Source organism: Lethenteron reissneri, unplaced genomic scaffold, assembly GCF_015708825.2.
Source record: "Lethenteron reissneri isolate LAM-NWPU_2019-01 unplaced genomic scaffold, ASM1570882v1 scaffold_1640, whole genome shotgun sequence".
Taxonomy (NCBI): domain Eukaryota; kingdom Metazoa; phylum Chordata; class Hyperoartia; order Petromyzontiformes; family Petromyzontidae; genus Lethenteron; species Lethenteron reissneri.
Genome location: NW_026891378.1, coordinates 1,861,402 through 1,882,195, shown reverse-complemented (window position 1 = coordinate 1,882,195; position 20,794 = coordinate 1,861,402). Strand labels below are relative to the sequence as shown.

At 49.6% G+C, this 20,794-nt stretch overlaps 1 protein-coding gene across 1 annotated transcript; it reads left to right on the top strand.

Moving 5' to 3' along the window:
- The first annotated feature begins 5,446 nt into the window (after positions 1–5,446).
- On the top strand, positions 5,447–18,998 carry LOC133339069 (E3 ubiquitin/ISG15 ligase TRIM25-like). Its single transcript, XM_061547191.1, has 6 exons — positions 5,447–6,013; positions 8,436–8,531; positions 9,381–9,614; positions 10,719–10,741; positions 13,175–13,288; positions 18,947–18,998. The coding sequence occupies exons 1-6, from the start codon at positions 5,447–5,449 to the stop codon at positions 18,996–18,998; spliced, it is 1,086 nt and encodes a 361-aa protein (XP_061403175.1).
- Positions 18,999–20,794: the final 1,796 nt, after the last annotated feature.

Sequence of the window (20,794 nt, the reverse complement as noted above, 5' to 3'; positions counted from 1 at the left end):
TGGGACCATCTCGGGCCGGGGTAAATGGACCCGATTTGCTCGCGGCTCAGACCATGGTGAGAGGGGATGGGGACCCCTTCATTGCAGTCCTTAATGTGGGATCGCGAACGGCCGTGGTTCCTCAAGGGACCGTGCTTGCACACGCAACGCCGGTACCCTATGAGGAACCACTCGTGGGTCAGGTATCCACCGATCCTCCGTCGCGACCGCATTCGGACTGTGATGACGGATGGCTGGATGCGCTTTGCGCGGGTTCAGTGGACCTGTCCGACTCGCAGCGCGCGCAGCTGCGAGTTCTCCTGAGCGAATTTGCTGACGTTTTAAGTCAACACAAATTTGATATTGGTTGTACTAAATTGCTGCGACACCATATTGACACGGGTGACAGCGCGCCAATCCGCCAAAATCCCTTTCGGTTGAGTCCCGCCGAAAAGGATCATGTCAAATCGGCTGTTGATGACATGCTAGCCGCCGATATCATTTCCCCTTCCAACAGCCCGTGGGGCGCGCCGATCGTTTTGGTGAAAAAACACGACGGCTCACTGCGGTTTTGTGTCGACTTTCGGCGTCTGAACAAAATCTCTGTGGCAGATGCGTACCCGCTTCCTCGAATGGATGAGTCGCTCGATGCCTTGGCGGGGGCGCGATTCTTTTCCACCCTCGATTTGCTATCTGGATTCTGGCAGCTTCCTCTGGATGACGAATCAAAACCTAAGACTGCTTTTCGGACACCGCAAGGTCTCTTCCAATTTAACCGCTTGCCGATGGGTTTACATTCTGCGCCGGCAACTTTTCAGCAGTTAATGGAATTGGTCTTGGCAGGTTTGCAATGGGATTCGTGTTTGATTTACTTAGACGATGTCATCGTCTTTAGCAAATCCTTCGAGGAACACCTCCAGAGGTTGCGTGCTGTTTTTCTCAAAATGCGGGCTGCCAATTTGAAATTTAAACCGCAGAAGTGCCATTTACTCCGCGAATCGGTGCGATATTTGGGTCACATTGTTGGGCGCTCGGGGATATCCACTGATCCCGCCAAAACGGAATGCGTCAGCTCCTGGCCGACTCCCACCTCGGTGGGAGAGGTCAGGAGTTTCATTGGGTTCGCGTCGTATTATCGACGATTTGTGGCTGACTTCGCTACGATTGCGAAACCGTTGCATGCCTTGACGTCCAAGGGAGTCAGGTTTCATTGGGGGCCGGAGGAGGAGACTGCTTTTCGTGCCCTCCGGAATGCTTTGGTGGGGGCTCCGCCGTTGAATTACCCCGATTTTTCACAACCCTTCTTGCTCGATACTGACGCAAGTAACACGGGCATCGGGGGCGTGCTGTCCCAGCTCATTGGGGGCGTAGAGCATGTGGTGGCTTACGGTAGTCGGGTACTGTCTCCAGCCGAACAGCGGTACTGCGTTACCCGTCGGGAATTATTGGCGATTGTTTATTTCATTCAGCAGTACCGCCCGTATCTGTACGGTCGGCGGTTCACCGTCCGTACAGATCATGCGGCCCTACAGTACGCCCTGCGGGTTCAACAACCATCGGGCCAGTTGTCTCGATGGTTGGAGATCCTCCAAGACTATGACTTTGTCACCACATATCGTAAGGGTGTCCGCCACACGAACGCTGACGCCCTGTCACGATTGCCACCCACTTTGGAGTGCGCGTGCCTGTTGGGTTCGGGGCGTTGTAGGCCCCCGAACGTCACCACCGATTCGGTCCTCGTGGCCGCTGCCGATGCACCTTCGGCTTCGGGTCCTATCGAGCAAGAAGGGAGGGATTCGTTGCTGGGGTTGCCGGTCGCGGAATGGGGACGCCTCCAAATGGAGGACACCTCCCTCCTCGCTTTGCGCCGTCGCGTCGGGGGGGCTGGTCAGGGGGTGGAAAACGTTGACTCGTGGGGGTTGTTCCAGGGTCTTTTGATGCACTGGGACGGACAAACCCGGCGCCAGCGGCTTGTGGTGCCTGCTGCTTTAAGGGGTAAGGTGGTATGGGCTGTTCATGAGCGGCTTCTGCACTTGGGGGTTCACAAGACCTTTGCCACGCTCCAGCTGGATTTCTTCTGGCCAGGCATGGAAAAGGACGTGGGGGATCTCTTGGGGTCATGCACGCAATGCGCGCAGAGGAAGCCGCCTGCGAGGGGGTCCAACCCTCCGCTGCAGTCCATAAAAGTTTCCCGGGTTAACGAGCTCGTCGCTCTGGACATACTTGGCCCATTTCCCGCTACGCCCAGGGGCAATAGGTATTTACTAACGGGGGTTGAATACTTCACGAGATGGCCTATGGCCTGGCCCCTGGCGAACCAGTCGGCAGCAGCCATCGCGGAGGCCTTTGTCCAGGGCTATGTCCTCGACAAAGGTGCTCCGGAACGGCTGCTTACTGACCAGGGTAGGAATTTTTCTGGTAAACTCCTACGTGAGGTGTGCGACCTCTTGGGTACGGAGAAGGTTCGGACCTCTCCGTATCACCCACAAACTGACGGGATGGTGGAACGGCTGCATCGGACCATCACGTCCATGCTGTCCCAGCAGGTGTCGATATCCCAGACGGATTGGGACCTCCGTATAGCCGGTGTGTTGCAGGCCTACAGAATGGCTCCCCATGCGGCCACCGGATTTTCCCCTTTCTTTTTGATGTATGGGCGCGAAGTTCACCCCCCTGTGGCGACCCAGCTGAAGCTCTCGGCGCCCCAGGCGAAGTCTAACTTGTCCGAACACGTTAAATTTAACATCGCTAAATTGTCTGAGGCGCGGGAAGCGGCCGTGCAAAATTCCGAACTCCGCCAGAAGGCGAACGAGAGGCTTCGGTTAAGGCGGGTGCAGGTGGTCAAATGGAAACCAGGGGACAGGGCGTGGTTGCACTGTCCTCAGGTGCCGCTGGCAACCTCGTCGAAATTGGTACGGCCGTGGCGGGGGCCAGTGGAGGTCGTGCAGGTTTTGCGGCCGCAATGTGTTCGCGTCAAATGGGGGAGGCGCCGGTGGTATGTGCACCCCTCAAGGTTAAAACCATTCGTCACGCCGCCCCGTGGTTCACACACACATACGCATGGCCAAACGTGTGAGGGTGTCGCCGACTCCCCGTCGTCGCTGCACTCGCCTAACCTGACGCCAGCTGTTCCGTCCCCAGGTGAAACAGGAGTGACGGGCCCACGCCCACCAACCCCTCCCGGAGGGGTCGGGGGTCACTCGGCAGCGACGCCTGACCCTCTTGCACCCGGACCGTCTACAACCGTCACTGAGCGTGCCGGGACGGGCCCTTGTGACGGGCCCGCCGCGAGAACGCGCGCCAAAACGCGCAGACTTTTGTGAGGTCGGCCGTTGGGGGGCCTTGCGGACAAAAAGGGAAGGGGTGTTGTGAGGTCGGCCGTTGGGGGGCCTTGCGGACAATGGGAAAGGTGGCGTCCGGAGCGTATATATATGTTGGTTTTGGGGTATTTATCCGGGGAGGGTGCGTCGGGTTATTTTTTTTCTCTCTCTCTCTCTTCCTCTTGTTGTTCTTGTTGAGGTTTTCTTGTTCTTGTTAAAAATTATGCGAGGCACACACATGGGGTTTTCGTGAGGGATGCACCTTTATTCAGATTTTTTTTTTTTGCAGCCGGGGACGGCTGCGAGCTGTACAGGGGGGGGGTGATGTAGAGGTGTAATTGCACATGGCTACGAATGTTGAGGCGTGATTATGCATGGCCACGGATGGCCAACAAACACAAGGGGCGGGGTTACGGCCGTACACAAGGGTGGCGCTCGCACCGACGTCCGCATGTGTATCCCCCACGGGCCCCCCCTTGGGGGCAAGTCCTATAAAAGGTGATGAGCCGAAAGGCTCGGGAGTCGGGACTCAGCTTTAACCAGAGAAGAACGAAGACCTGCTAGTATAGGCCCCGGAGCTCCCCTGGCTCGCTGTCCTTCTAAGGGCCGACCAGGGCAAGCCGGTGGCGTGGCCCCGAGAGCCCAGACGAAGCTGGTCTGGTGACTCAGGGAGCCGGGATCCCAGCTTAACCAAGCTGGGACAGATAGCCTCCCCTAGTCCCGTAGTGGAGGAGTTGGTATAGGCTAGAGGGGTTAGCTGTCGAGAAATCCCTGTAGCCAAGTGACCTGTAATAACTGTGTTGGTGTAATAAATAAGTGTGCCTCCGATCCTGTCGTCAAGCCTCCATATATACTTACTACACTGGCAAGGGAGGTCCCATGAGGTGTTAAGATGTTCATACTCAAAATGGATGCCTTTTGCAACGAATAAAGTCTGCATTAACTACACAAACTTATTTGGTGTTTGAACATCTGAAAACAACTCCTGTTTTATTGCCAGAAAGGGTAAAACCTATCATTATTATTTTCTCACACTTTGATACCAGCAAAAAAAAGGTCCTATTTTTTTTTTACGCGCTGATGTTGATGTGATACGGCCAGACTACCCCTGGGGCGCCTGCCCCCTGCCCACATGAGCGGTTAACGGTGCCGGGTTCAGCAAAGGGCCTCGCCCGGTGGTTTGTGACTCCACAAACTGGACCCTGAGCCGCAGCCCCGTGACCGAGTTAAACACGACAACTCCCACCGGTGTCTCACAGCTCAACAACTGCATCGCGACTTTGAGACAAAAACACATTATTTTCATAAAGTAGTTTAAAGTGTTAAACTTAAAACAAATAAAGTGAAGCCGGAAGACGAAGATAACAACAACAACAATCAATCTTAATTTGAAGCTTTCGTGACTGCAGGGATTACTGTTTGGTTCTTTCGGTAAAGTCACGTATAAAGATAAAATAATAAATTAAATAATAGCATACTACGACGTTTCGATTGCAACACAAGCAATCATCATCAGGTATAAAAGAAATAGCAGCAAAAATCTAACCAGAAAACTATATCTGTCTGCTTATATGTCTGTCTATAGTTTTCTGGTTAGATTTTTGTTGCTATTTCTTTTATACCTGATGATGATTGCTTGTGTTGCAATCGAAACGTCGTAGTATGCTATTAATTAATTTATTATTTTATCTTTATACGTGACTTTACCGAAAGAACCAAAGAACAACAACAATGTCGTGGAGTAGAGCGGCAGGGAGCAACGAGTTTACTAGCAGCGTTCTCCTGACAGTTTAGCTGAGACGAGTTGAGGTGAGGTGGTGAGGTGAGTAGAGGTGAGTTGAGTTGTGATGAGGTGCATGAGGATGAGTATTTGAGACGAGGTGATCCGAGTCTTCTTTTTAAAGCCACCCCTGGAGTGGAGACGTCTGTACTCACTCACACGTCAACACATTCCAGAGCACGCCTCGTGATATGCCAATAAAACTGGAAGACTTCCTTCTTCCTTGTCACCTATTTACGTGGCTTGTTCCTCGTTTAGCATCTCAGACGTAGCCAGCGACTACCTGAGCTACAGACAGAGACTGCCTGAGCTACAGCCAGAGACTTCCTGAGCTCCATCCAGCGCCTGTCTTTGAAGCCACGGGGCCATGGCGAGTGCGGCTCCCAGTGGTAGCGAGGCTCCAGGGGAGTTGACCTGCCCCATCTGCCTAGACGTCTTCCGCTGCCCCTGCACGCTCAGCTGCGGTCACTCGTTCTGCCTCAAGTGCGTGGAGGACGCCTGGAATGCGGCAGAGTCCTTCTCCTGCCCGCAGTGCCGAATGACTTTCCCTCGGAGGCCCAAGCTGAGCAAGAACGTGACGCTCACCAGCCTCATCGAGCAGCTGCGAGTGACTGAGCCCATGGATGCCGATGCTGCTGCTTCTGCTGTTTGCTGCGACCATTGCAGGAAGCCCGCAGTGAAGACTTGCCTCAAGTGTGATACGTCGTTCTGTATGACCCACGTCGTGCCCCACCAGAAGTTGGAAAAGTTTAGTGACCACGTCCTGGTGTCGCCCGGTGTGAACCTGGAGAATCGACGGTGCGCAGAGCACGGAGACGAGTACCGCTTCTACTGCGTTAACGATGGACGCCTCGTCTGCAGGGATTGCACCGTCACTGTGGATCATCGAGGGCACAAACTTGTCACTCTGAAGGTGGAGCACGACAAAAGAAAGGTGAGGAGGAGGTTCTCACGGTCACCGTGTAGTACCCATGATACCGCAGCATCAAGCTGATGAACTCTGTCATTGGCTCTCAACAGCAACATCGAATGATAACGAAACCACAGCGAGTGGCTCAGACTCATTTTAAAGTGGATTTAATATTTTACATGTCCGTCAATTTATTTTTCAAACGAGTTTTTGAACGGTAGATTCATAGCACCCTTCTGCATCGCGACTTTCCCCATCGCGGTTTCGATATATCGCGGGGTTGGCATAAGAAATAAAATTGGCATTTTTGGGGAGTTTTTGGGAGTTTTGCGAAAGCCGCAGACGACACGCAAAAAGTTTAGTAACTCAAATGCATAAATTATATGTACAGTACTGTATAATATTAATGTATTTAATATTTCAACAAGCCTGTTTGTCCCTCCAAGGACGGGTGTATATTGCAGTAAATCTGAAATATTCAATAGAAAAATTGTTCAGCTCATGATTATTAATGAGGGGGGTGGGGGGGGGGTTGCCCCACGCCCCATGTGGAGTGATTTAACCCGCTAATGGTTATTGGGGAGGAGTGCGGCATGTGGAGTGACGTCACCCGTTCATGATTATTAATGAGGCGGGGGGAGTCCATGTAGAGGACCCCATCTGTTCATGAATATTAATGAGGGGGGTTGGCCTCATTTGGAGTGACGTCACGTGCGGGACACAAAGACCATAAATATACACAAATGTTTTTAAGTTACATTTTTTTAAAAGTTAGTTTTCTAAAAGAACTGCGGTTCTATGCGCTGGTTTGGAGGACACCAAGCGTGTTTACGGCAGCCTCTCACTTGATGTCTCGCAGTGATCTCGCAGTGATCTTTGTATCTCGCTTTTCTCGTGTCTTTTTGTACCGCTTCGCTCGCCAAGGGGACCAAAACATTTTACGCGGTTTTTTTTAGATCACGGGGGGCCTGCGCCCCAAAATCCCGCGATGTGAAAGGATCGACTGTATACAGGTGTAGTGGTTTAAATTCAGGCGCACACTGGAACTTTGGAGGCAATTCTATTTATTAGGTAACATAACAATTAACACTTAACATAACGACTTAAGGTGGTAGCCACCTTTCCTAACTTAACCAACACACGGGGATATTACATCACTGGACCAGGACAGCCCAACACGCTGCCTGGTCCACTAGCGGAGACCGGAGAGCTTCATCCCAGAGATGACCCAGAAGAACAGTCCAGAACAGCCCAGAACAGCACAGCTCTCCATCCACACCCCGCTTATAACCACTCTGGCGTGGCTGGCTCTGCCCCAGGCCACGCCCCCCCCCTGGGGCCCCTGGCCCGCTTTTATCCGGTCACGTGTCCTGTTGGGTTCACACAGAGTGTCACGGCCTGACACGACCTCCGTGACAACTGCCGACAGCCCCCATACCGAGCCAATACAGTAGTGTCGTTCTACTACACTACACAGGCATCAGGGTTCGGTTCGAACCCACGACCTCCTGTTTAGCAGGCAAGGCAGATAACATCTCACCACTATGGTGCCCTGTCCACCCACTACTCAGATAGCCCCGTCCACGACTCGGATAGGCCCGCCCACTACTCATGTAGCCCCACCCACCTCTCGGGTAGCCCCACCCACCACTCTGATAACCGCTCATTACTCAGGTAGCCCTGCCCACTACTCCAGTAGCCCTGCCCACTGCTGAGGCAGTTCCACCCACTACTTAGGTAGCCCCGCCCACTGCCCAGATAGCTCCAGTAGCCACACCTAATACTTAGGTAGCTCCTCCCACCGCTCAGGTAGCCCCACCCACTACTCAGGAAGCCCCACCCACTACATGGGTCACCTGCTCATTATTCGGGTAGCCCCACCCACTACTCCAGTAGCCCCACCTTCTGCTCAGGTAACTCCACCCACTACTCAGCACCACTCACTACTCACGCAGCCCCAACCACTATGCAGGTAGCTCCACCCTCTGCTCAGGTAGCCCTACCCAATGTTCAGGTATCCCCACTCACTGCTTAGGTAGTTCCACCCACTACTCAGCACCGCTCAACACTCACGCAGCCCCAACCACTACGCAGGTAGCCCAATCCACACTGCAGGTAGCCCCACCCAATACGCATGTAGCTCCACCGACTCCTCAGGTAGCCCCACCCAATACGCATGTAGCTCCACCCAATACACAGGTAGCTCTGCCCACTGCTGAGGCAGCTCCACCAACAACTTAAGTAGCCCCCCCCCACTGCTCAAGTAGCCCCACCCACTACTTTGGTAGCCCTGCGCACGTTTGAGCTCCTCGAAAAATGAGTTCCCTTCTGCGCTTGCTCCTCCGGGGCTATTGCCGCCATCATTGTGGAGGGGTTCGCGTGGAGTTGGGGTGAGAGGGGATGCTTAGAGAGTGAGTTGAGTCTCTCCTGGTGACGTCTCTCACAGAAACAAGTGGGAGAGGAGACGCGGGCAGTGGAGGAGAAAAGGAAGGAGGCGGAGGAGTCCGTGAGGCGGATGGAGGCCGATCGTAGGGATGTGCAGGTACCGCGTCTGGGCCAGACTCTGTGACCCCGTGACTCCACCCTGAGTAGGGTTTGTGATGGAGGAGAACTCCATTCATTCACGTGGACTTCCATTGGCTCTAAACACATTGTGGGACTAAAGACACAACAGTTAATGCGCCTCAATAATCAGGACGAGCAACGAGGTGATTCTCATCTCCACTGAGAAACTCAATCAGTGGTGGAAATTCCACATTCCCATATCTCCATACAACTTACCAATTCAACGACTGTTAACTATATTGGTCAGATGAGGTGGTACGTACCTCTTATCCAATACTCTGGTGGCAGAGTTGGTGGATCACACACAGGCTGTTGTACACCATCTTACTGAAATCAATCAGCTTTGGGGTGGCTAGGTGGCTGTATAGCAAGTGGTTTCATGATCCCATCTCTTCATCCATACATATGTGGCTTTCTCTTACATTCAAAACATTCATTTCAAGAGGAATTGGCCTAACTTCCCATATCATTCAGGCTCTACTTGTTGAAGGCAAATTACAAATTTCCCTTCGCTTCATGTGACGGTAAACAAAGCATAGTTCTGATAACCTTGCACAATGACAATGGCATGGATGCTAAATGTACTCATGATGGTATTTGATGATTTCATTTCCTCACAGCCTCCGCCAGTTATGGCGAATCGTGTTGTAGCGAAAATGCACAGCGGCGTTATCAGAGGCAGAGAAAGAAGGAGGCCTCAGTGCTGCAGACTCGTATCACTGTCGGACCACCTTCAGAGTTGCACTCGGGTCACACCGACCTGAATGTCATTTCACAACGGACCAGACATTTAATGAACAGAAGTGGAATTTATTTCTTTTTGCAGGGATCAATGACAGATGAAAAGGCCTCAATCTCGGTCAGATTCACCCGCGCGAGAGCAGCGTTGGATGTGGAGGAGAAGGCGGCTTTTGAGCAAGCGGAGCAGAAAGGGCGCGAGCTGCTGACCCAGATCGAGAAGAAGATCGCTCGCTACCAGCGCGAGATCAGCGAGCTCCAGACAGCAGCCACTCGCCTGAAGGCCCTAGCACAGGAGAGGGACTCGCTCGCATTCCTGCAGGTGAGCGATGAGTCTCGAGTGTCGCTATTGGCACAGAGCCCTCTCACCAGGAGCAGCAGAGGGAGGCTCCTGAATGAGAGCTCGCATCCACTGGGCTTGAGAACACAGCTCCACTCATGGACTCGCATCGCAGCTCATATTTTCTCAGTTTAGTTAATTAGCTCTCCTATTTTTTAACAGATTCCCATTAAGTTAGTTTTATTGTGATTCTAAACTAAATGTTATTGGAATTGCACTTTTTAAATAAACCCTACAACAACAGCAACAACAATGTACATGGTCATCATTATTATCATCAGCCATAAGCTATCCACTGATGGATGAAGGCCTCCCCAAGCCATTGCCACATCTCATGATCCTGCGATGCAACAATCCACCAGCGCCTGCTCACGAGCCGATGTCATCTCTGCTTCTTACTTTGTGGACCTCCTCTTGGATGCGCTACCTTCAGTGTTCCTATTATGGAAGCTAAAATAAATACGAGGTCTCATACGCGTATTAATGACATTCTTGTGTATTCACCACCACTTCTGTAAGACCTGCCACGTGTGCATTGACGACAGAATTAATCTCAACACTAATTAATATCAACTGGTCTCACTCTGAAATAGTTGGTCCTCATAGGGGTGGCGAGATGTTAACTGCCTCGCCTGGTATACCGAAGGTCGGGGATTTTATCCCAACCCTGATGTCCTTTTACATTTGGAGTTTTCATGTCTCTTTCCATGGTCACATCGATTTTTCTCCGGGTCCTCCAGTTTTTCACTCCACATTTGGAAACGTGCGTTTAGAGTATTAGGCTGCTATAAATTCCACACGTTATGAACTACTTAATTGAGCTATCATTTGTTGCCAGGTCGCTTCTGAAAAAGAGCTCTATCGCTCAGTGGGCCTTACGTGGAAAAAAAAATAGTAGTTCATAGTTGACTTTCAACTGGTCTCACTGAAATATTTGCCCCGTAAGTCAGTGTTGGTGATCATGGGGTCATAAGCAAAGACTTTGGAGTTTACATTCCACCCACGGTGTTGCAGTGGGAACTCCACTGATCACAAGGGATTGGAGGTAGAGACACAGTAATAAATCTCTCTCTATCTCTCCCACAGGGCCACCTGAAGGAGACGCACAGGTAAAAGACGACTATCACTCACGACTCGACACACGACAACATGGGACTGAGTGTGAGGTGCGGGCAGTGAGACATTGGCTGTGTGTGGGGTAGCTGTGTGTTGTGATGCTGTGTTTGGTGATGCTGTGTGGTAATGATGCTGTGTGGTAATGATGCTGTGTGTGGTGAAGCTGTGTGTGGTGATATTGTGTGATGAGGCTGTGTGTGGTGAAGCTGTGTGATGAGGCTGTGTGTGGTGATTCTGTGTGATGAAGCTGTGTGGTGATGCTGTGTGGTGATGATGCTGTGGGATGAGGCTGTGTGTGGTGATGCTGTGTTATGAGGTTGTATCTGGTGAAGCTGTGTGAAGATGCTTTGTGATGATGATGTGTGCTGTGTGGTGATGCTGTGTGTGGTGATGCTGTGTGTGATGATGCTGTATGTGGTAATGCTGTGTGATTATGCTATGTGTGGTGAACTGTGTGTTGATACCGTGCGTGGTTATGCTGTGTGTGGTAATATTAATTCTGTGTGGTGATGCTGTAATTGTGAGATGAGTGATGATGCTTTGTTTGATGAGTGCCTGAGAGATGGAGCTGTGATGATCCTGTGAATAACGATGCTCTGCGTGAGACAGTAGCCATGTCTGTTCTGCTTTCACAGGACAGGGAGGGTTACAGCAGATCCACCCTCAGCTCCCAGCCAAGAGGACTTTGCCTCACTTAAAGTCCTGGGGACAACTAGAGCCAAACTCCTGTGTGAGTTCTTCAGTGTGAATGATGGGTGATTGGGCGGTCTTGACAAAAAAATAATCCCCGTGTGTGTTTTATAAACATCACCACTAGGGAGACAACGGCGACCAGGCGTAGTGCAGGCCACCCACCCCCTCGTTTGCCGTCCCAGCCTTCAACGGTGCTGATTTGCCCCAAGAGTCTGTAAAGGCAACACGGGGGATGTATTTGTTTACATCCTGAAACCTGATGTGGTGTATAAACAAAATCGCCACTTAGGGAGACAAAGGTGGTCGGGCGTGGTACTGGCCACCCACCTCGTGTGCCATGCCAGCCTTCATAGACACACACGGACAGCACTTGTCCCAATCGTCTGTGAAGGCTACACAGGGGATCTTAGTCTTTGTTCACATCCCATTCCAGGATCCTACTGAACAGAGCCATGAGACTCAGTGTGGTGGTCTTGGGTAAATAATCAGCATTACGAGTCAGGGGTAATTGTGATGTTGAGATGGAGTTTGTGCCTGTGAATGTGTCTGTGCATTTATGCATGGGGGGAGCGGTGGCATAGTGGTGAGCACACTGCACTACGAACCTATTTACCTGGGTGTGATTACCCGCCATGGCTAACATCAGTGGCAGGTGATATCTGATCCAGTCCTGGGCCTATGCTAGGCAGTTTCATCCTCAAATGAGTTCCTGACGCTGGTAATGGTCATAATGATGGTGATAGTGGTCGAGATGAGGATGGTGGTAATGATGCTGATGTTAGTAATGTGAGTGATGGGGATGGTGATGGTGTTGGTCGTGTTGATGGCAGCGATGGTCGTGGTGATGGCAGTGATGGTGACATTGGTGATAATATAGGTGGTGATGGATGTGATTGTTTTGCTAATGGCGCTGATGGTAGTAATGATGATGATATTGGTTAAGGTGGTCATGGTAGTGATGGTGGTGATGATGGTTTTGATGGCCGTTGTGATGGTTATGATGCTGATCGTGTTGGTGATGTTGGTGATGAAGATGGTGCTGATGGGGATAGTGGTGATGGAAATAGTGGCGATCGTCGGGGGGGTGGTAGTGATGGTGGATGGCGCTAGTAGTGGTGATGATGGTTGTGATGTTGCTTATTGCGGTAGTGATGTTGATATTCAGTGTTGATGATGGTGGTGAATGTGATATTTATGTTGTTGTCATTGGTGATATTGATGGCGAGGATGGTTGGTGATGGTGATGTTATTGTTGATGGTGAAGATGATAGTTGGTGATGGTAATGTTGATGGTGGTGATGGTGGATGATGGTGATGACGGTGTTCTGTAGTGATGTGATCGCTGTTGTCACAGACGGATGCTCACCAACTCTGGACACAAACTCAGCTCAAAACAAACTCCAGATCTCCTCGGATCTCAGGACGATGACAGCATTCCATGCCTCCCAGGGTCGCCCCGATCACCCACACCGGTTTGATGGCTGTGCACAAGCCCTGTGTTGTGAGAGCTTCTCGTCGGGCCACCACTACTGGGAGGTGGACGTGGGGGACGCGCGGTGGTGGCGGATTGGAGTCGCGTACGGGACGATTCCACGGAAAGGACGTGGTGATGCACAGCAGATGGGAGGGAGCGACGCGTCCTGGTGTTTAGAGAAATGTTACGACAACTTCTCAGTGTTTCATGGTGGAGTGGAGACTGCACTGTCAGTGAGGGGGGCCCCCTCCCCCCGCAGAATCGGGCTTCACCTGCACTGGGAGGAGGGGCTCCTGGCGTTTTACCGCGCCGACTCCATGGAGGTGATCCACGAGGTTCGGCAGAGATTCTCGCAGCCTCTCTACCCTGCGATGTGGGTGGGGTTTTGTAATGAACCATTGAAGATTGTGGATCTGAGTCGTGCATCCTGAGGATGAAGAGAGATAGAACCCCAATAAACGGTGGAGAGGGGGATGGTGAGGAGATGGTGAAGTGAGGGTGAGGGGAAGGTGGAACGGAGGGTGAGGTTAGGTTCAAGTTCATGTATTAGGTGTAGCCCTGTGAGCCATTCGGCTCTTGAATCGGGTGCAACCGCAACAAACAAAAACACTAAAACATGAACAAGAAAACATCTTAAAGTGACTATATGTGACTGAGTGCAAAGAGAAATACAAGAAAAGACTGCTAAATATTGCAGAAAAAAATCACCGTACACCAACGCTGTGTGCAAAAATCCCAGTGTGATGCAAGTACAACAACAACCACAAGACAACTTAGATTAAGGCCATCAGTCTAACTCTGTACTACAACAACACAAACATGGCTAAACCAATATACTTTTCGAAATCACCAAAATAAAGCCATGAAAGCAATGAAACAGTGATCATAGGAACTGACGGAATTTTCACAATAAATGGCATAAACAACATGTAACCCATCATGGGACCTCCTTTGCCAGTACCAAAATATACTAATAGGGGTTTTTCCCCTTTTTTTCTGGCAAAAAAACTGACACCTTTTGCAAGGAATCATGCTTACATTAACCACAATACTTGCAGTCAAATGCAAACAAAAAACAATACTCTGATAATTTATGCATTGTCGAACACCATATGAGACAAGCTCCAAAGAAAGCTGTCTCTGGTGTGGACCAATCAGTTTCAAAGACAATGCATAAATTATCAGAGTATTGTTTTGTGTTTGCATTTGACCGCAAGTATTGTGGTTAATGTAAGCATGATTCCTTGCAAAAGGTGTCAGTTTTGTTGCCAGAAAAAAAGGGGAAAAACCCCTATTAGTATAACATGTAACCCAATCAACGGTGGAGAAGCAGGATGGTGAGGAGAGGGTGAAGTGAGGGGAAGGTGGAACGGAGGATGAGTGGACAACTCCTCTAGAGCATCTTCTTGGTTCTTTCGGTAAAGTCACGTAGAAAGAAATTAATAAAATAATAAAAATAAAACATAATAAAATAATTCTCACGACGTTTCGGCCACAACGCAAGTATCCGTCTTCAGGTGAAGAACAGGTCTGTCAAGGAGACATAATTATTTTATTATGTTTTATTTTTATTATTTTATTAATTTCTTTCTACGTGACTTTACCGAAAGAACCAAGAAGATGCTCTAGAGGAGTTGTCCACTCTAGCTGCCACTGCTTTTCAGTGGCCTGAAATCAAATGTATCGCTCCGGATGACCGCTGTAAAGTAACATCTTGTGTTTTGATTATAGTGTGCTAATCTTTAAAGATACATTGAAATTGTTTTGATATTCCTACTGATACTCCTGCTGTTATGCAGTGACTCATGCGGCCAGCTAGGGTTGTAAAGTTTGCTCGTACATGTTATGTGTATCGTTTATTGTAAAATTTTAATCACAGTTCCTATGATCACTGTTACATTGTTATTGTAGCTTTATTTTGGTGATTTCGAAAAGGTTCTGGTTTAGCCATATTTGTTTGTTGTAGTTGTATTGTTTGACTTGCATCCCACTGGGATGTTTACACACAGCATTGATATTCGGTGCTTTATCTGGAAGACTTTGCTGTTTTTTCCTGGATTTTTCTGTTGCACGTAATCACTTTAAAATGTTTCTTGTTCATGTTTTTATTTGTTGCGGTTGCACCCGATTCAAGAGCCGAATGGCTCACAGGGCTATATCTAATACATGAACTGAACTGAAGTTAGCTCCCACACAGCGTTACGCAACCAATGAAAAGATAATGCCGCTTGACTGATTCGGAGTGAGACCTCTGCTGTTAAACCGGAGCCGGTCATGAGCACACTGCCCAGGTATAGGAAACTCTACACTCTCTCCACAACTGCCCCATCACCAATTGAGAGTTGTGAGGGTGGAGTGTCCGATGGTACAAATTTCCAGGCAGGTGCTTAGTTTTGGTGGGGCTGATGGTAAGGCCCCAACTCCCGGTGGCAAGCTCCAGGTTCAGCAGTAGCACCTCCTACTCCTCCTCTGAGTGAGCAGCATTCACCAGATCTTTGGCATACGTAACATGGTTGAGTAATAGGGAGTCATCCCTTGACCGCACCCGGGCATCGATCAGCATCCCATTATATCTGGACCAGATGGAAATTCCTCCGGTACAGCTATTGAAGCCTTCACGAACTACGTGGTCAAAATAGATGTTAAATAATGTGGGAGCAAGAGGACATCCCTGTCGCATCCCAAGGTGTACAGTGTTGTATCTATGCCCCTTTTTAAAATTTATATTAAGAATAATTAGGCCAAAATGTTTATATATATATTAATTAAATAATGAAAACAACCCACTACTCACCACATTCCATGCCGGGCATCTGGGAAAGTGGAATGCCACCAAAAACAGCAACGTCAGGACCTCCCCATCAACCTTTGTCTTCTAACGGTTCGGCACAAACATGCCAGCCATCAAATAGAGAGGGGTCTGGCCTCGGGGCGACCCACTCAGGGGGAGGAGGGGTCAAAATGTCGAGAGGGGGGTCTGTGCTGGCATAGCTGGGACGTCTGTCTTTGGTTGTTTTTCTCTCGCAAGAAATGCGTAGAGGGGAGGTTTTTTTTTTCACTTTTTTGGGTTTTAAACACAAACGCACATCACGCAGTGCAGTCTGGTTCGAGTCGCGCTCAGTCTTGCTCTCGGCTTGCGACGGGGCTCGCAAGGGAGTTGGGGCGCGTCGTGCCTCGAGGAGAGATGGGACGACGAGGGGTCGTTAGAGTGACAGTCTGATGGCAGTCTGGTTCGAGTCGTGTTCGGTGTGACTCAAGCTTGCGACGCAGAGTTGCGAGGGAGGCTCATAAGGGAGACAGGGCGGAGGCTTGCCGAGGCATCAACAAACCATGGGTCGTGCCTCGAGGAGAGATGGAACGAAGTGGCGAGGTGTGGTTAAGAGCGAGTGAAGCTGTCAGCTGCACGAACAAAGGAAAGCACGGAGAAATGAGAGAGAGAGAGTGACAACAAGCAATCAACCTGTAGAAAAGGGCGGAAATCGCCAAGCGTCGACCAAGCGAGCATCGCAAAAGACGAGCAGCAGCGGATGAGCAACGAGAGCCATCGTTCATCGCCAGAGCGCTCCAAGCGCACAGCCGCGTCGTCCAGAGCCTGAGCCAACACATCCCTGAAGTAAGGGCGCGTGTCCGTGTGAAGTTGGCAGCGATCAAGGAGAGAGAGAGAGCACGAGCAGCACCACCCGGGCGTCATCGAGCGTCGTGCCGACTCGTCATCCAGCGGTGGAGGAGCTGCGCGCTATCCGATGACGGAATCACCGCGCACCACGACGGCGAGCGTCGTGCCGACGCCACTCATCAAGCAGTGGAGAGAGAGAGCGCACGAGCAGCACCAAGCCCCCGGAACCATCAAGCGCCATGCAACCAAGTTCTTCAAGGAACATCGTGCCAACGCCGCTCAATCTAGCAGCGGAGAGAGAGAGCGCACGAGCAGCACCAAGCCCCGGGCGCCATAAAGCGCCAAGCAACCAAGTTCTTCAAGGAACATCGTGCCAATGCCGCTCAATCTAGCAGTGGAGAGAGAAAGCAGGACGGGCTCGCTGCTGCCACGCCCAAGCGAGAGAGAACCTCTCTGGCTCTTGGTGGAATATCGCCTTCCCCCACCCCCTGTAAGCTAACGACACAACTCCAAGCTCTAAAAATAAATTAATTTTTCAAGGATACAACGCACACACAACACGCACACGAATAAGACTTTCAAAAAGTTATCTTTGTGTTTCGAAAAGGGTTGCAATTTCAAGTTGGTACGTTCAATATCAGCTGATCGTGCAAAACAGTTGCTGCCGTCGAGTTCCATTAATAAGAAATGTTTTAGTCATTTATTTTCGTTAATTGCATAATCTTGCCGATTAATCTATTGACATATACTTTTGTCTTTGCATATTAGAGTGTCATATTTTTGTTTAGAATTAAAATTGCTTAACACCAAGTGTTCGAGTGCTTCTTTCCCAGTCCATGCAAAACTGTCTTATTCGTTGAGATATGAATTTGGAGACCTAACATAACAAACACACTAAGATAATCAATAAATGTTTAATCAAAGATAATCGTTTTATCCTGATTGATACAACTCTGGATAACGAATCTAAGTCTAATTATCATAACTGCACACATTAACATAATCGCAAGCATTCGCATAAAGCAATAATGTATTCACATAATTTAAAACATTAGCATAATTTATGCGAAATTTTCTAGAATTATCTTTTTTTTTTCAATATTTCATACTCCAGCATATACAAGAACAGGAAATGGCTCTGACTCCCGGCCACGTAGTTTTCCCGGGCCCGCTCACCATCATGAAGGTCCTTAATGATCATGAGCAGAGGGTCAGGGACTCCGAAAGCACGAAGAACAACCGAGAGCCTACTGATGGTATCATCAGCCTTGACCAGGTCAATAAAGCAGAGTTGTCGGTCTTTTTGGAATTTCCTACACCTCTGCTGTAGCAGACGGACAGAAAATATGGCATGTGCAGGACCGCCCTTTCCTGAAACGTCATTGGGGTTCCACAAGCCTCTCCTGCCTAGAAAGCCGCATGCCTAGCAAGGCGATTTTGAATAATCCTTGCCAGGACCTTTCCCGGCACACTAAGTAGTGAGATGCCCCTGTAGTTGTTACAGTCTGTGCGGTCCCCCTTCTTAAAGAGGGGGACCACCAGGGTATCCTTCCAATCCTGCAGAACCCGTCCAGTGTTCCAGACAATTGTAATGTCATGTAGGGCAGTCTGTGCACAAACGCCACCGTCCTTCAGCATTTCGGTTGGGAGATCAACTCTGCCTGGTGCCTTTCCTGGTCTCAGACTCTGGATCGCCTTCAGTACTTCTGTAATATGAGAATATATCTGGCTCACTGACGTATCACAACTTGTCATGGTGATTGGATCTGCCGGTCCTGGTTTACAGCCAATGGGGGGAAGCCTGGGGGCATGGCCCTGACGTGATGGAAGGGTGGCAGCTATGGAGATTGGTTCTGCTGGCTTTGGCCTCAGCCAATGGGGAGATGAGTCAGGGGCGTGGTCCGGGGAGCTGACAAGGGAGCCTGGAAGATTTGATGCAGGCTAACGAGGATTGGCGGAAGCGTACCACGTGACCCGGGTATTAAATAGGGGTAGAGAGGAACGACACGTGGTCAGAACGGGAACGAACGGAGGAAGGGGCCACGCGGGAGCGGGGCTCCGAGTTGCCATGTGGCAGTGCGTCTCTCTCTATCTGTCCCTCTCACGCTGCCTATCAGCAGCGTGAAGTAACTGTAACCTAAAGTGGATAACAGACGGATTCCAGAAGTCGTCTCAAAGAGCTTTATTACACTTCCACAACAGATGGCACCTCAGCAGGCCACTCGAGCACCACCGCCAGCCTGACACCGTCGTCGTCAGAGGAGAGGAAGCGATCCGGAGCCTGCTGGCTCCTTTCTACCATAGGGAGGTGTCAGAGGCAGCCTCCTTGTGCTCCACTGCTCCTTCCCCGCTCCCCACCGGGTGTCCAAGCTGGAAACGTGGCCGGTTTCTGGGTACCGCTCTCGTTCCCTGCAGGCTGGAGTTCAAGAGCGGAGAGGCCTGGGGTCTTCCTCCATTCACCCTCTAGTCTCTGGTGGTGATTGACACTTTGTTTGCTGCAGTTGTTTCAAAATTTCAATCACCCACTTTCCCTATGCAGGTGTATTTTCTTTTGCCACTTATTTGTACCCTGTGACACAATACACTACACTACTATACTCTACACTAAACAATACACTACTATAGACTACTATACACTACACTATACACTACTGTAGACTACAATACACTACACTATACACTACTATACACTACACTATACACTACACTATACACTACACTATACACTACACTATACACTACATACTACACTACTATACACTACACTATACACTACTGTAGACTACTATACACTACACTATACACTACTATACACTACACTATACACTACACTACACACTACACTATACACTACTATACACTACACTGTACACTACACACTATACACTACTAACTCAAATCCCAGCTCCCCCATGACCGATGCTTGACACCCCAACCTCCAGAGGGGGACCCCCACCCCCCACCCCCCCACCACTTCCTAAAACCCCTTAAGAAAAGACCTTCTAGAAGGTTCTAGGTCGAGGTGATGCTGCTTTGAATCCTTGGAGTGCTGCACTACCGTTGGGTCCTGGGGGGGGGGGGGGTGGTCCCCGAGGCTGCAAGCGATCTCGAGAGTGAATGTTGCCCACAAAGCTGGTGGGCTTCTGCCGCGTTGCCTCGTCACCCGGGAGTGGAACGCGCGTCAGGGTTGTGGTACGAACGGTCGCCGCGGAGTTCTGCGATCGTCGACACGCTGTGTTAAGCCGGTGGACTTACAGAGTTATGTAAATGTGCGCTTTTACTGTTGCCGAGAGTTTTGAAGAATTGGTTGCACTTGGTTGTCAATAAATTTGTATCTGCCACAGTTGGTTCACGTCCTTGAACAAAGTGTTTCAATAGTGCATGACGAATCGAGATGTGGTTATTCAATTCCAAATCTTGTTAAGTTTCTCTGTATTCCTGAGCAAGTTAATGGCCTTGTTTTTGTCGCAATTAAAACAATGTTGAAAAAACCGCGCTGGTGCCATATAACAACATTTATTGTGGGAATTGTAGGGCAAAGAAAATGGATCCGAACTGCTTTTTAAATCCTTTATATTAAGTTTGCTTGCTTGCTTGCGTGCTTGCGTGCTTGCGCGCTTAGGACCGTGCAAATCTTTCGGTCGTTTTTTAACCCACTTCCCGTGATCCAATCGAGCTGACATATTCCACACAGACTCGGTGTGCGTGACAATTAATGTTCGTGAAATTATTTTCCCAAAATTTTACACTTTTTAGGACAAAAATATTATATTTTATTACCAATTGCTTAATGGTGCAATGCAATCATCTGACCCATAGGTGGCAGCCATCTCAAGCCATAGGACGAGAGGACTCTAGCCGCCACGCATATAAAGGATTTATAGTGAAAAACTTTGTTTTTACGGGTTATACTTATTCTTGCCTTTGTACTGATCGTGTTTTAGTGTTCTCTGGTCTACAACACTGGTGGTGAGACTAGGCCATAAAGAAGGCTGCTGTCTCTGGTGTAGGCCAATCAGTTTCAAATACAATGCCTATATAATTATCAGAGCATATTTTTAATGCATTCATCACAATCACTGTGTGTGGTTAATGCAGACATTATTCTTTGCTTAAGTTTCTGTTCGGTGTTTAACATCTTAACACAACTCCTATTTTATTGCCATATTTTTTTTACCTATCATTATTATTTTCTCACACTTTAAAGGGACCTATTTTTTTTACACACTGATGTTGACGTGTTACGGCCGGACCCCCCTGGGG

Excerpts from the sequence above, each read along its gene's own strand:
- LOC133339069 (XM_061547191.1), top strand. The coding sequence starts at position 5,447 with ATGGCGAGTGCGGCTCCCAGTGGTAGCGAGGCTCCAGGGGAGTTGACC. Across the intron at positions 8,532-9,380 it reads CCGATCGTAGGGATGTGCAG|GGATCAATGACAGATGAAAA; the intron begins GTACCGCGTCTG and ends TTCTTTTTGCAG. Across the intron at positions 13,289-18,946 it reads CAGCCTCTCTACCCTGCGAT|GCTGGAGTTCAAGAGCGGAG; the intron begins GTGGGTGGGGTT and ends CGTTCCCTGCAG.